The 16,288-nt window shown below is 39.5% G+C and overlaps 1 protein-coding gene across 5 annotated transcripts; it reads right to left on the minus strand.

Moving 5' to 3' along the window:
- Positions 1–324: 324 nt before the first annotated feature.
- On the minus strand, positions 325–12,444 carry rnf44 (ring finger protein 44). 5 transcript variants are annotated; one of them, XR_006007122.1, is made up of 12 exons: positions 12,161–12,444; positions 10,370–10,562; positions 9,009–9,231; positions 8,640–8,807; positions 8,013–8,186; positions 7,710–7,871; positions 6,505–6,620; positions 6,178–6,265; positions 4,728–4,849; positions 4,524–4,623; positions 3,499–4,403; positions 325–3,134 (listed from the first exon to the last, which is right to left on the minus strand). XR_006007122.1 is itself a non-coding variant. In XM_041944640.1 (11 exons), exons 2-11 carry the CDS (start codon positions 10,474–10,476, stop codon positions 4,341–4,343), a joined length of 1,275 nt encoding a protein of 424 aa, XP_041800574.1. In that variant the 5' UTR covers positions 10,477–10,562; positions 12,161–12,444; the 3' UTR covers positions 3,368–4,340. The 5 variants fall into 5 exon arrangements, 3 of the variants coding, with proteins under 3 accessions (XP_041800574.1, XP_041800571.1, XP_041800572.1); XR_006007121.1 differs by having other exon boundaries at positions 3,477–4,403; XM_041944640.1 differs by lacking the exon at positions 325–3,134 and having other exon boundaries at positions 3,368–4,403; positions 8,688–8,807.
- Positions 12,445–16,288: the final 3,844 nt, after the last annotated feature.

Raw genomic sequence — 16,288 nt, forward strand, 5'->3', positions numbered from 1 at the left:
CCCATAGTGTGCCTGTGGTTACTCATAGATGCCTGTTTTGCCTGTAACATCTGAATGGGCTCATGTAAAGATGTAATTTTCCAACTATGAATTAAAAACATTTTAAAAATGTGGGTTCATTGAGAATGTACGACACTTGTGGTACTGCTGCATAACATCAGCTGCTTTTTGCTGTTGGTGATCTTAATGAGTAAGGGAATATTTTAGTTTCTTTTGAGAAGGACCTAATTCTTTTCATGACATTTTAAATAGACCGAGGGATTAGTGTCACATACTTTATGTGTAACTATTTAGTAGCTTAAGTCAAATAAGACAAGTCTGATATTGGTATACATCATACATTTATTAGTGAACAACCCTTTCAAATCAGCCACAACAATTAAAAAAAAATATGATTGCACTACTTGGTAAAGCATAACTAGCAACTTTCATTTAAAAAAAGTACAAATCTTAAAAATTTCAAACAGTATACAGATGTATATATAATACACTAACTAGTTATGTTAAATGCTACAAACAATATGATTCCAATGGAATGAAAAATTATAACATTAATAAGAACCATTTCCTATATATAATATATATTAGTTGTTTTCTCCGCCCACCCCCCAATACAAACATGGAAAAAATGAGGTAACTGTAAATGTGCAAGTACCAAAGCAAAATATCTGCCTAACACAGAACACATGCCCCTGGCTCTGTTGGCGGGTGGGTAGTCTGGTGTTCAGGCAAGGACCCCTAGAGGCCAGGGAGAGTAAGAACAGTAAACCACTATCCCACCACAGCAAAAGTCATTGGTAAACAATAAATGGCGTCTACTGAGCAATCAATCACAAATCCTAAATAAATTTTAGCTGCTTATTGGAACACATTTTTGCACCACACAAGCTGTGAGATTATTCAATAACTCTTAACAGAAAGACTACAAGACTCTATTCTCAGTTGTCATTAGAAATGACCTCATTACCTAGGCCTTAATGGGAGGATCTCTTATTTAATATGGTATCTGGATACTGTCAATTAAATATTTACTCCAAAAATAATAGTGCTAACATTAACATGAATTAAGGTATCTATATGTGAACAATACATTTTAAGATATTGATACACTGAGAGCAAGAGCCTGATAGGCAGGTACAGTACTACACTGAAATAAGTATGACAACACTTTTTTCTTTTTTTAATCCCTTAAACTATATTGATTTTCACTGACATTGTTTCGGGGTATTAGTATAACATGCTTTAAGAATACATGGGATCCATGACAAACTATTGCATTCACGCAAGTGAGTTTTCATACCTAAAAGCAGAACATCTAGCACCTTTTCACTATGGCTTTTGATAAACTACAGTAGTTTCAGAGCATGTATTTTTCAGTCGTTAGGGCAATAACAGTAACACAATGTATGTAAGAAGTTCTGGATTCAAGACCAGTTTTTTTTTTCCTATAAAATGAAGTTAGCGCAATAAAATCTTGTAGTCATTCAGTTCTATTACAAATGTGTGCAGTACAATGCATGGCAGTTATCAGCTGAGCGTTAAGATCCAAACCCCCAGAACCCAAAGCCAACTAGAGCTAAAAATCAGTTGGGATCTGGTTGACAAGCATGCATATTGTGCACCATTAAATAGGTCCCCACCAGATTTTGAGATATCCTCCACTATAACACACTTGTTTTACTTTTTTTTTAAGTCATGCAAACACCTCTGAAGTAGATTTGGGAGTGAAGTAGGTAGAATAGTGTGCACCGCGGCACATTTAGAAATGGGATCACAACCGCTATGTTGAACATGTGGTTCGAGTAAAGGAACAGAAGTCAAACAGGTTTGAATAATACACTTGTAATGAGTTGCAGTGTACATTGCCTCTTTTCAGTGAATACTTATAACATATTTATTGGTCTTTTTTCTTGCATGCCTGTCTTTAAATGATGTAATATCTACTATTTCCGACAAAACAGAATATTATAATTGATTACATTAAATTATTTATGGTCTGAGGAAAACGACCAAACTAAATTCAGATATACCCTTTTCATGGCATCCTTTCCATCTGAAATGGACTGTTCTCCTTTATTTTTCTATACCGAGAGGCCCTGAGTGATTTTTTTTAACTTACAATATATGCCAGCGAATAGATATGTACACATAGGTTAATTCTCAAAGCTGTGGGTTAACTCATTAAAATGGCTTCTTTTTTTTTCTCTTGAAGGTGGTACACACATCAAAGACTCACATTCACTTAAACAAAAGTAAAGAAAAAGGCAAGATCCCTTTACACAGAAAAGCAAAGGTTACAACTGCCTGTTAGTGCTTAATGGGGCAGTTAAGAGACAAGAGTGAATTCAAAGCAAAAGTCCATTTGTTGCTCTTTTCCCTCCCACCCCAAATGTATCCTGTTTTTTTTTTGTTTTTTTGTTTTTTTTTTGTTTGTTTTAGTGTGAACACAAGCAGGGAACTAGAAGTCTAACAGTGTTTCTACACTACTGAGCACTCCGGCTCTGTATCATTTGAACCCTGTCCTGATCACTGTGGGATACAGACAGCTGGCGTATCATGGAGCGTCACCAGTGACTTCTACAAGGGTTTTCAACATTCTTCTGTCTTCAAACGTTTATCTAAAAGCATTCACGCTGAAGCTATACATACAGTTGCTCTTTTACAACACCATTACCATGGCCTAAGACAATGACCTGACCAAGTTACCAGAATATAACACATACCAAACACATTGTTAGTGCTCCAACTGTTTCCTTCAATGTATTTTCTCTAGAAGATAAAACCAATAAATAAACCTTTTCTTAAAAACGGCATACTTTTAAAACAAGTGGAAATGACAGTATTTTCAGGATTAGTAATAGGTTTGTGCTTGTCAAGGTCATAAGAAGGCAGATCTGAAATCTTGAACAGTATAGGCTATATCTGTGTATTGGATTTGGCTCACAAAGAAATAAAAAGCCCAGTCTCCCTAAAAGGGGAAGAAAGTTCATTTAAAACTCGCCACTCACTGCACATATTGCTTTCTGCACAGGCCTCCAGAGCTCTATGGCATCAGCACAGCCTTCGGACGAGGACTCCCATCCTTAAACGTAGTCAGGGTGGAACCACATGCTAGTCTTCCCTCATGGCGCTTTCTGAATAAGCAAGCAGTTCTTTTAGTATGCGTCTTTGTCTCTTCTTTTTCTTAAATTTCGATAATTTTGGTGGCAATGCTTGATTAAAATATTGCTAGTCTGAATCAACAATTCATGCAAAACCTAGCATGCTGCCCTGTATCCAGTGGTTACACAATGCATTGGCTCTGTGAACAGGACAAACACACACACACACACACACACACACACACACACACATCCAAACACACACACACACACACACACACACACACACATCCAAACACACACAAACACACACACACACACACACACACACACACACATCCAAACACACACACACCCACACACACTTGTACACACTTGCCAGAGGAACAATGCTGACATGGAGGGTGGATGTAGCACTTGTGCAGTTACGCCAGATGACCTCGAAAAGACGCAGTCCATTAATCCATGACTGCTTTTGTACAGATCTGTGTTCCAGAGTGGATAATCTGTGGTAGAAGATACCCCACAGTATGTCCCATCACTCGCAGTCCATAACCTCAGGCTTAACAGAATCTGCATTTAACCACAGCAAGTCACGCTTTCACAATAGCATTGGCAAATCTAAAACAAATAAGGGGTAAAACTGTTGAAATGATCAATACATTATTGCAGAACATACATTATTAACAAGTCACTTTGCCCAACACCTACACAAACATGCATCTATGATGGTCAGGCATCGCCTCCAAACACAGATACCCATGTTGAAGTATTCCTATTATTTTTCTGCTAATTGCACAAGGTGTCCAGCCTATCATCCTCCAGGCTCCCGACTCACCTCCTCCGATGCAGGACTCCCACTATTCATGAACACCACAACCAAATCCACCAAATAAAAATGAAACCCTGTAAACAAAAGCAGCAAATAATGCTTTGTAGGGAAAATCTTTGGAATCTGCAACAAGGGGGCAGAGAAAGAACTGGCTGGCGATCCCAGAACTCTGGCTATAGGCTGCGATAGGCAGTGGGTTTCATGAGACTTGGACAGTGAAGCACAGCAGAGGTACAATAGGCTCCAGAAACAATCCTGGATTGCTTATTATTTAGGAAGGGGCGGGAGTAGTGGGTGGGTAAGCTATATTTACTGGAGGACGCAGGTTGGGTGGCAGGTGTCCCCAGTTTTGGGGCAGACTCTGGTGTGCAGCTTTCCAGTTCAGCACTCAGAGATAGACACAGTTCTCACTCCACCTCCCGGTGTACATCCGAGGCATCGGCTCGGCAGATAGGACAAGTGCGATTGGTCTGGAAGTCAAGCGGAAGCAGGGAGCATAAAAGACATTAAGTACTGTGCATCGCAATATTCACATAGACCAATAAGAAGACTATGCAGTGGGTTAATTGTTGGAATTGGCACAAACTTACCTTTAACCATTTATCCACACACTTCGCATGGAATTCGTGGTTACAAGGTAATACCCGAAGTAGCTGCCTACACTCAAAGTCACTAAAGCACACAACACACCTGAGAGGAGGAAAGGAAAGTGTTATTTGGACATACAGCGGATGTATCTATATTGACTAAATGCAAATGGTTTGTTTATTTTAAAAGGTGAGAGAAAGACTCACAGCGTTTGTTCAGATAGATGATTCTCTGAGTTGAATCTGTAGGACGGAAGTTGCTCTATATCTGCCTTAGTGAGTCCACGTGGTTTGGCTTCACCCAACCTCTCTGCCAGATTCAGTAATGCCTACAGAGAGAAAAAAGAAACTGACGTGTGCCACCAAATAATTTTTTGTCACACCTGCAAACTTAAGAGATACGTAGTGAAAAAAGGAAAGAGGTAACCTTTTCTTAAACAATGTCTGCTGCTATTTTACAATTTATGACCACATCTAATAAATGTGAACTTGACTGTACATATGAATCTTGTGGGTTGTGGGACTGTGATGCCATCGACCATGACATTGCATTGTTATGTGCTATCTCTAACTAAAATTGTAACATTTTTGTTTGAACAGCAGAGGGCGCAATTATAGCCGACAAGAAGACAGACTCCCATCAGCCTTTGCATGCAAGCCAAGCACTACTAATAACAAACCCAACGAGGAAATTACTGATAACTGACGTGCTGATGTGCCGATAACGGCAAATGGATTGAGGATGCTTCGTCGATTTTAGGACCTGATGTTTGGCAGGATTTCAGTTTTCCCGTTTGAAGAACTGACCGTGGCGATAATGAAACTGACAAATGCAAAACAATTTGCAAATACTGCCAGCAACAGTCAACTACACTACGGGAAACACATCAAACGCCAGAAGCCATTTGGCACATCGCCACTCAGAAAAGCTCAAATCACAACAACAACAAGCTTTTTTGCTGGAAACGAGGTCTCAGGTCTAACGATCATAGTGACATAAGCCCTTGCTGTGTCTTGGTCAGGTGACTGGCAAGAGTACACGTATGACCCCAACCAATCAAAGCATTTGGAGTTTGGATGTTGTGGGGGGGGGAATCATGGATGTGATCACCTGATGGAACAGCTCTATTAATTATTTTATAAAAGGACTGCTCCTGACTGCTGCCTGGTTTTTGTTTTGAAATTGCACATGGTTCAATCAATCATTCATCAAGACAATGCATGCCAATTTTTTGCACATGCTTAGGTCAGTCTAGGTTTATATCAATAAAAAAGGATGTACACTATTTCCTCAAGTTATTTCCTTTCTTTCTTTCTTTTTTTTTTAAATATCAGAATAACTGTCATGGATTTTATATCAAGGTATTATCGTACCGTGAGTTTTTGGTATCGGTGCATGCCTAATCACGATTAATTTATTACTTCTTATATTGTTAACCGTTCTAAATACTTCACCATTTTTCAAATGGCACAAGCATCAGCAACATTATATGAGATTCAGTGTTATTTCCAGTGAATTACAAAGGACTGAACACTTGGCGACCAAACTAACGGCGACTTACTTCCACTCAGCAAAAACAGTTCCAACGCTTTGGTATAGACTGTATATATTCAATGTGCGAAAAAAGATTGTTTTTCCACAAACCATCACACTAACCTCATAGTTCTCCATCTCCACATCATCTACATCCAAATCTAGACTGATGGCTGGGCCCACTGCTGCTGGAGGCACAGGAAGCATTGACCTGAGCAGAGAGAGACACAACTTGTTGAGCAAGCATCATCACAACCAGCTTCCTTGTGACTATAAGCAGCAAGCTGCAAATACCAGCACTGAGTCAATCACTGTTTCTGTCCTGCCTCCTCACTCAAAGCAGAGATGCAGATAACTTAGTCTAATCAGACATTTTACATTCAAGAAAAGAATTGCATGATTAAGGATGCGATACTTCATAAACTGGCTGCTTTTACTACAGATACTCACAGGAAGTAAGGGAGGAAGCCTGGGTAGTAAGATGGAGGGGGAGGAGGAGGGGGTAGAGGTTGCTGCAACCGATATCTCTGTCCACTAACTCGCCTGGGCAGCATGTGGGGATATGGCTGAGGAGAAACACACCGAGATTAAAGGCATTGTATAAAACAGAAGTCTGTGATCAAAGTGAACCATCTTTTTCCATTTCACTTACTAATGATAGCAAGTTTAAGAAAAGTCTTTCTGCATTGAACATTGGTCCGGAAAAAGTGAGAACTTCTTGGTGAAATATTATAACAATTACTTCCTAGACTGCGCACACACACATGCATGCTAAATGACATCTAATCTTTAACTTATAACTAAGACAATTACAGTTACAGTTAAGGTGGGAAAACAATTTGAAAGCCAGCAATAACATTACACTTATTTTTTTTAAAAAAGAGTTAAAAAGTTAGATTTTGCCTTAACTGGCAGACTTTTCAGACACAAAAGACTCTATATTATTAATACTTTGATAGATTCAAGTGAATGCGAGAGCAAGATAAACTTCTTCCTATTTTGGATTTAAAAGATGTGTTTGCTTTGTCGGCATCATCTTTTCATTTCCTCCCTGTGAAAGGTTTGTCCATCTTGTACTCAAAAACCCATTTAGCTTTATGAATAAATCAGAACACTGGTTTCCAAAATTAATTAGCTTCATAAACCTTTTAAACAGACATTTCCATCTGTCACAACAGGAAAAGTGCAAGTGGAACAAATATTATTAATGATCCTTTCCATCCATTTCCAACAATTACTGCAATGCAATATAGCAATTAATGTTATTAGTTAGAGCCGTGTGCGACAGGTAAAGAATTATACTGTGAAAAAGGTCAATTGAAATTTTGTTTTACTCATCCTACTAACTCCTGCTTAAATGCACCCTCTTGCAGTATGAGAACGCAGTTGTACTGTGGGTTTGCCAAGTTAAATTTAAAACCCTTTAATATCACATGGTATGCTGTTTTACAGCCATACTAGCCAAAGCATGAAGGAAAACCAGCAGGCTGGAATTATCTTACTAAATATCTCACATTTTGTTTAGTACTTTCCAGCAGTATTTAACAAAAATTCCTTATCATAAAATTAATTCAATTGATGCAACACGGATAGTAAGTGCACTGTCATTTCCCCTGGAAAATAAAGGTCTGAAAATGTCTCAGATGCTGTCTTACCACTCCAAAGGGAAGCTCCTGATGCAGAGGCTCTTGAGGAAGATACTGTAAGGGCAGAGAAGGAGGCAGCGCTGGTGGGTGATGAGAGGGAGGATAGGAGAAGGTCCCTAATGGGTGCTGGTCCCCTCTTAGGTCAACTTCATTCTCTACCCTCTGTAGAGGCTGAGTGGACAGAGAGATGTGAAGGTTGTTGTTGTTGTTAGATATGACATATGTATGCACATTAACAAATTAAGGTTTACGTTTTGCATTCACCGTACTGTGGTCTCATTGATAAATATGAGTATGATGTCAACTACTCACCATGCGTGGGTGTTGAGGCTGTAAAGGGACAAACTGGCTCAAAGGAGTAAGGTGCGGCGGCTGGTGGGGGGGTACAGATGGGGTTGGGTGCAATACAAAATGTTCGCTGGAGATCAGGGGTGGAAAGGCTTGATAAGACACTGGCATATGCTGCATGGTACATGCCTGTATGAGCTGAGGAGACGAAAAATAAACACAAATACCGACATAAATTTATGTAAGACAACGTTCTTGTTTTCATTTTATGTTAAAAATCTAACTCAACACTTAAGAAGCGTCCACCTAACCAAAGCAAATCTGTACATTCGCAGTAAGGCAGTGCTAATGACAGCATGTTGTAAGCATGTAGTGAACAGAAGCAATGCATTACATAAAACCACAGCACTGACAGTATTGCCACAACACCACACTATCATTCTGAGGTTATCACAAATAAATTAAATGTACAACAGAATCATATTTTATGTTGCTTAATTGTTCCGAATATTTGTGCTAACATCAACCACAAGTCCTGCACAATAACAGCAGCAGCTTATTTGTTAGTCATGAACAGTGACAGATTGCATGGCTGGTATGGTGTGCTACATGGATGCCACTGACAACTGGGCTCTTCCTTTTCAAACTCACAGGAGGAGGAAGGCAGCAGAGCAGAGAGAGCTGTCCGCTGAACATTACCGAGCATGCTGGAAGCTGCTGAGTGTTGCACCCTGGAAGGGGCTGCCCGGTGTGGATGGGAAATCCGTGGGTCGTCACCGTCGTAACAGTGTATGATATTGGAACTGATCCCTGGTGCATCTTGTAAGGAAAGAAGTGGGGCGGGGGGGAGATGGGGTGACTCCACAATCTGCCAAAAACAGAAGCCTGTCTTCCAAACATAACTCATTATATACCACTACACAGCATCTGATACTAAATCTGCACATTACAGAGGAAAATAAGACAGTAAATCAGGTTTAAAAAATGTTCCCATTGTGGTTGTTCTTATTCTGTTATTACCTGGTCGTGTAGATCCACCATGATGGGGCTCTGCTGGGGCAGGTGAGCAGCAGGGTGAAGCATGCGTGGTGGTGTGCTGGTGTGGCTGTATTGTCTGGACTCATCTAAAGGAACCTGTTGGTGATGTTGGGAGAAAAGCAGATGATGGAAGTTCTCATCCTGGACCAGGGAGCTGTGCAGTACAGGTCTGTCTCGTCTCCCCCACTGGCGTCTCACTGGTGGGCTGTAACGTCATACACGTCATTATGTATAAGGCACCATCAGGCTTGACATAAACATTTCTTTCCTGACTTTATAAAATAAAATGTAACAACACATTCATAGATATACATTTACTGAACTTCATTAAAACAATAATCATGCACATGCAACTTGGCAATTAAATCGCAATTAAGTCACAAACTAGTGCAAACAAACTTGATAAATCATAATTCACACAAGTAATGTAAACAAGTAACTTGGTAAAAACAAAACATTCAAAATAAACAATTAAATTTCTTATTATGCTATTCCAGTCAGTATTGGTCCCACATCAGATATTGAATCAGCACATCCCTAATTTACATTACAGGTATGCAGGTATGTATGTATGCCACTAATTACTCTCATCGACACAATGTAGCAATATTTTTTTTACTTTGAGACCTTAAATATGTTGTGGGGAAATAAGTCATACTTTTGAGTTTTGGTTTAGGGTATGCTGACACAGAGGTGCTTGAAAATCACCCTTATTATAATGAGTCAATATGTAGTTTGGCTGGATAGAAGCTGGGAACATATTGCAGGCAACAATAAACTGATACTTGAGGTTCTAATGTTCCCAATGAAGGAGATTCTACTGGAAACCCTTTAACATACTTGACGTCATTGCAGAGTCAGGGATGCTCAACGGACAAAAAATCCATTGCACAACCCTGTTAACAGTGAGGATAATTCAGTCCAAGAAAATTTTAAATGGTATCTACGCCCATAACCCCTGGTTTCATGTGCTCTACAGTTATGTATAAGTATGTGCTGATATCCAATACGTCATGGTCTATTATTCTGTCAAAATATTTCATATGCCTCTTTGCACGCAAGAAAATGTGTGATGTAATGATTACATCTGATGACTAACAGACAGATTGTCTTTAGCTCTAACAAGTGCTTTTTCATTTTAATTTAAATTCAGGGAAAAGAAAGGTGCGTTTGCCTTTTTTTGTGCCTGTGGTAAGGCACCATGAGTCGCACACAAAGCTGACATTTGATTGATGCTAAAAGTATTACAATCTTAATCTTAATATTTTTAAGTTAGATACAACAAAATAAATAAGATGTATTTTTAAAAGAAAAAACGTCTGGTGGAAAGACAGAGCTTTTACCTTCTCCTGAGGTGCACTGGGGCGTTGCAGGGCTCTCCAAGGAACCTCCTCGGGTTTAAGGGGGCTGTTGGTGGCAGCCTATTTACTGCTATTTCCCATGGTCGCATTGGTGACGTCGTGCAGACGAGTCACACTCTGGGAAAGGAAACCGTACAGTGGAGGCACTTGTATGTTGCCTCTGATTGTCTTAACCCTGCAAAAACAAACCAAATGACAAATTCAGAACTGTTTCTCGTGCTACAGAGAGAGCTCATTTATATTTTTCTCTCTCAACAGAGAACACAGTCTAATCATCAAAGAAAGTCGTGGGGGAAAAAATGTTCTCTATGTTTAGGTTAAATCTCAGGCAATCTAAGTTTATGTCAACAGTGTAATCCCCCCTGGAATTATGAATGTCGGGCACTGTCATATTTGAGAAAACTGAAAAAGTGACTTTATATTTTATTAAAGCACATATGAAGCATGTGCCCCTTTTTGTTCTGTTCATTTATTTTATTGCAATGTTTCAGTTTCACTGACCTTAATCAGACTTCTTAGATTTTATTGCATATGGAGCAGAGTACAATGACTGTATAAGACAAATGCATCAGACATCTCTTTTGACCGATGCCAACATTATCTTTAGATATCAACATACAGTCGGTCTGCAATAATAGTTGACTCCCATAATGTCTAATTCCATACTGTCCTTTCTCTCTTGTGAGATAACATTTGCCTCCATGATAACTGTTTTTAAAAGGCTTAAATATTGGCACTGAAATTTATATTCACTTGCTCTAAGATCCCTGTAGGATGTTCAATTACTATGCATCAATAGAAGATACAATTGGAAAAAGTCCATACATGTTTAAAACGCCAGACAGTGTTATTAACTATAAGAAAAAAACATATGGTGTCTGCTACAGGGGCCTATTTAGATTGATACAGATCTAGGCCACTAATAACTAAATTTATGTCATTTCTGATAAAGGAAAAGGGACACATACGCTATCTCTTCTCAGATAAAAAAAAAACATTCCTTAATTACATTTTCACTTTCAGGGTGTTGCAACGGCCGTTAGATGTGCCGTTTTTAACCAAAATGCTAAAACATAGTGAATTTGGAAGTGTGGGAGTGTAATTAATGCGGCATTTTCGGGGACATGGAGAAATAGGGGTCGCTGTAGCGTGCCTGAACAAAAACATGAAAAGCCATGTGCTCAAAAGACAAAGCAACAACAAAAGATGTGGTAGGCAAGCGGGACTGCTAGCTACTATGCAATTAAGGAGGCCACCGTACCGTTACACCGTGTTTTACACGTATCACGTAAAGCCCTGCACACATCACTACGAAAATGAGCAGCATTATCGTTGTGGCAACCGTTAAGTTTCTCATTGCCAGGGCAAATTCGACGTCCCCTGCTGAAGGAGAGCAGCTAACTTTAGCCAAGCTAGGCTAACGCTTTGTCCAAACATAGCAGGACTCGCCAGCTGCAAGTAACTGCTGTTGGCAAGCTATTTAGCCAGCACGCTAGTGCATAGTTAGGACATCTGCTCAATTACCACTGCATATTACAGCCATGTAACATGTTACACTACAAACAGACACCAGCATTGTGGAAAGGTTTAGCTATGCGAGTTGGCCAGCAACAGAGCCCACATCTTACTATCTGAGCGAGTTTGCTTGCTCGGTGAGAAGGGGAGATGGCAGGTGTTTCAACCTCCGAAATGTCAAGTCCCATCTAGTTAACCTTGCACGTAACCTCCTCTAACAGGACACCATCACATGGCGGAAAGTAACGTTAACGCTACCTGACTTTCAACCGACTGCTGTTTCCTCCAACAGATTTCTGACAATGTCGGACGGAGCTGCTATTAGCCTGCTAACGCTAGCCAGCTAACACACGCTTCCAACTGCTGCATAGGGTAGCGTTGTCCGTTTTCTCCGGAAACCGAAAAATGGCCTGTACGTTAACGGCAGCGTTTACCTGAGCAGGCAAAACCGTTAAACGTGTGAAAAGTTAACGTTAGCTACTCAGCGACAGAAAACATTCCTTGGCGCGTGTATGTTCCTTGAAATGCATTGTTATGGCGAGACCACACCTCCTTCACCGAGTGACCAATCAGCGCGCAGCAAACACAGACAGCCAGACAGCCTTTGCTACAATGTATCAAAACAAGCAGTTCCTGTTGTTGCTTGTAGCTTATAAACAAAAGGCTGTCTGAGAGGTTGCAGGGTCACCAGAACTTGTGAAAACACTGAACTAAATATTCTTAAAATAACACTGACAGTACTCTGACCTAATTTTTCCTGCCCTTACTTTTATGTTGCTTTCTACACAGACGTTTTTTGAAATGATAGTAACCAGGGGTGGAAAGTAACTACGTTCATTAACTCAAGCACTGTACTTAAGTGTAACTTTGAGGTACTTGTGCTTTACTTGAGCATTTACCTTTGACGCTTTATACTTTGCCATATTTCTGAGGGACAAATTGCACTTTTTGACTTGACTACATTAATTTAACAGACGGTCACTTTTCAAGTGAAGATTTCACATTCCAAATCAATTTGTATAATATGATTCCTCATTATAGATTAAACCACCCAATAGTCTATAAATCAATTAAAATGTAGCTCCACATCAACCTCTGTACAGTACATTAAAGTATTTGTGCAATAGTTATAAAGATCCAGTAATATTCTGTAACACTGACACTAATACTCTTGTAGTTTTACTTAAGCAAAATCCTGAACACAAGACTTTCACTTGTGTCTTTTGTGTATAGTGTTGCTTTTACTTAAGTAAATGATCTAATTATTCCATCGCTGACAGTCATTAAAATAATCAGAAAAGGTCAAACTCTTTCCAAATCAGGCACCCGTTCCCATATTTAACCATTTCAGCATCAATGACCAGATAAGTTTGGTGATTTCCCAACTAAACCATATCCCTTGTAATAACCTGTCTCCCTTCAAAGAAAAAAACATTAGTCATTACTTCATTAATTTCAGCAAAAAGTAAAACTGCATTTTAATTAATTGGATTAAGTGTTTATTTTGTAAAAACATTGAGAAAACATTGCCCCTATAGCTCTACTGTAGACCATAGTCTGTTTTGACTCTCACTTGAGGCCACAGTGTACTGTAGACTACCCAGCTACCCAGATATGTAATATTGCACTTGCATGATCAAGTGAGAAACATCTTTCATCGGCTTTTATGTGACGTTTTTGAAGGGCAGCGAATGCAGCTGCAAAAAAAAATAAAAAATAAAAATGAAAATGCATGTGATGCTGCACTTCAGGACTATCAAGCTTCATTAGGCCTTTTAAGCTACCTACCAGGCCCAATTTGTCCAGTAGGAGTTAATAAATAATGTCTGTCTGTTTTAAATGCTCCGATGCAAAGCGTTGCAGCGTATCATGTCTTCTGAATGCATTCAGAAGTATGCACCTAACGAAAAGCTGACTAAGGAGAGCACCAGTGGTATGCAACATAGACTAAATGTAAACATTACAACATCGCTCTCGGTAGCAGCAAAACAAGGAGGGGCTGGAGGCTGAGCAGGATGACAACCCTAATAACCCGTCTAACCGCCTGCCGTAAACACGCACCGCAAATCTCCAAAACTCAACCGAGACCGAAGAATAAAAGAGGAGGAGTGTGGTTACCTGATTGTTAATATGCAAACATCTGGTCACTGATATTTTCCTTGTAATGTTCACATCTCGTTAGGCTAAGTGCAGCATCCTATGGTCAGCTGTTCCCGTGTGGAACATTCCGTGGATTTCACCACTGCTGTAAAAAAGGTGCTAAACGTTAGTCTCTCGCATTATCGACACATTCTGTCTGTATATTACGCGGGTTTATCGTTTCGCAACCCACGAGATTATTTCCGTAACGGCCACTTTTCGGGTTTGGAGATGTGTATCCAGCCCCACGGTTGTTCTGGGTTTCTGCAGTTCCCTGTTACACCCCCATCCCTGCGTATTTCCAGAGCACAGAGCACACGCCGTGCTGCCATTTTTACCGTAATGGACAGAAAGAAGTGTGTCAGTTTGACTCGAAAGTTCAGGGTCGCCTGTGAAAAGAGTCCGTTTGTATTCTGGGAACTTGATTTAAGTGAAAGTAGTAATACCACAGTGTGAAATGAAGGTCCTGTGTTCATATGCTCAATTAAAGAAAAGTACAGAAGCTTTTACTTAAAGTATCAACAGTAAAAGTTGTCATTACGTAATGGCCTCTTCCATAGATTTATATCTTTATATATTCTATTTTACTGGTTTCTTATGATGCATCTTGTAAATTATAAACAGCATTAGAATGTTGTAGCTGGTCGAGATAAAGCTAATTTTACCCAGTTATGGGGAAGTTAACTCATATTGCATCGTGTTTTGTTAATGACATATTTTGTATGTGAAATCTGAATCTGCAAGTATGGTTATGACATAATTGCAGTGGGGTCAAAAGTCCAAGTTTTCTCCCGGAGATGCAGTGAAGCAGAAGTATAAAGTAGAAGGAAATGAAGGCAGGCCTGCCACTGGGAAAACAATGACAATGCCTCTGTGCACTGGAAGGGAAAAAACAAAGCATGTGAAAAAAGAAAACGAAAAAAACTCGACAGACAAAGGAGTGTAGAAAATACCAGAGGTGCAATTCCATCCTAACCCCAGTAAAGGAAGCCAATGAGAGAGAAACAAGGGAAGAGGACTCTCCCTTCTGCCTGGTACATGCTAGATTTGATCAATTCTGTCACACAAAGTAACTATCAACACTTACGCAAGATGCTCCAAAAGATGCTCTGAAGTATTGATAACTGTATCTTTTTTAAAATTATTAACATTATTTATGGAACTTCAATCGTGTTCCTCTGTCATTCTTGTCAAACAATTCTGTTAACTGATTTATGAGCCAGTGCCTTTTAATACTTATCAGAACGTATTTGAACCTATTGTCGTTGTATGTAGAAAGATAACAATTGAACTGACCCCAGGAACAAGGAGCCAAGTCAGATTTTTTTTTTAAACTTGTGTTTCATTTTACTGGAATTGCTTTGCCAATGTTTTATAACATTTTTATTGCTGGTTTAGTTCAACAGTGTTAGTCACAGACCAAAGTCTATTGGATAAGATTTTAGGAATCGATATCCGGGATGTCTCATGTATTTACAACCCCGCCTGATTCTGCTTATGAGTATGTGACTGATAATATTCATGCTGTTTAAGTATGCACCTTTGGCACCTTCTCATAAAAGTTCACATAATCTATCTAGCTAACTGAATCACATGCTAAGATTCATCCCCTGAGATGATACAAAGAAAGCCTACTGTTCACCAGTCTGGCCTACTTTGATTCTTTTTTTTTTTTTTGACAAATGCAGACAAGACGGTCAGTCTGTGGGTCGGTCCGTCTGTCAGTCCACCACTTTAGTCCAGACTGAAACATCTCAGAAGTACTGCAATGGATTGACATGACAGTTTGTTCAAGCATTTGTGGTGCCCAGAGGATGGATCCTCATGGCTTTTGGTGTTAGTCTTTCTCTTGACAGTACCAACAGTGCCACCATAGAGAATTTTTTATGTTCAGTACCTAATGATATCAGCCTCAGCTGTACTTTAGCCAATGCTGCTGCTAACACATTAAACTAAGATGGTGAACATGCTGAAGTCTATACCCAAATACATTTGCCAAAAAGCCATTACTTGCACAGGATGATGAAGCCAACACTGTTAGTCTCTGTCTTATGATATTATTTGAGTGCATCTGACCATAGCAATGATTCCAGTGTTCAACTTTGTGGTGTGCTCATGTTAGATTGTACCTCCAATTAAAGTGTTTTAGGTTTCCAAGTGTGTTTTCATGTGTGAACTCATTCTAAACATCCTGTTTTAAACATCAGAAATGGGTAAAAAAAAATATGAATGTTAAATGTTTCTTGT

Source organism: Chelmon rostratus, chromosome 9 (assembly GCF_017976325.1).
Source record: "Chelmon rostratus isolate fCheRos1 chromosome 9, fCheRos1.pri, whole genome shotgun sequence".
In the NCBI taxonomy this organism is placed as follows: Eukaryota; Metazoa; Chordata; class Actinopteri; order Chaetodontiformes; family Chaetodontidae; genus Chelmon; species Chelmon rostratus.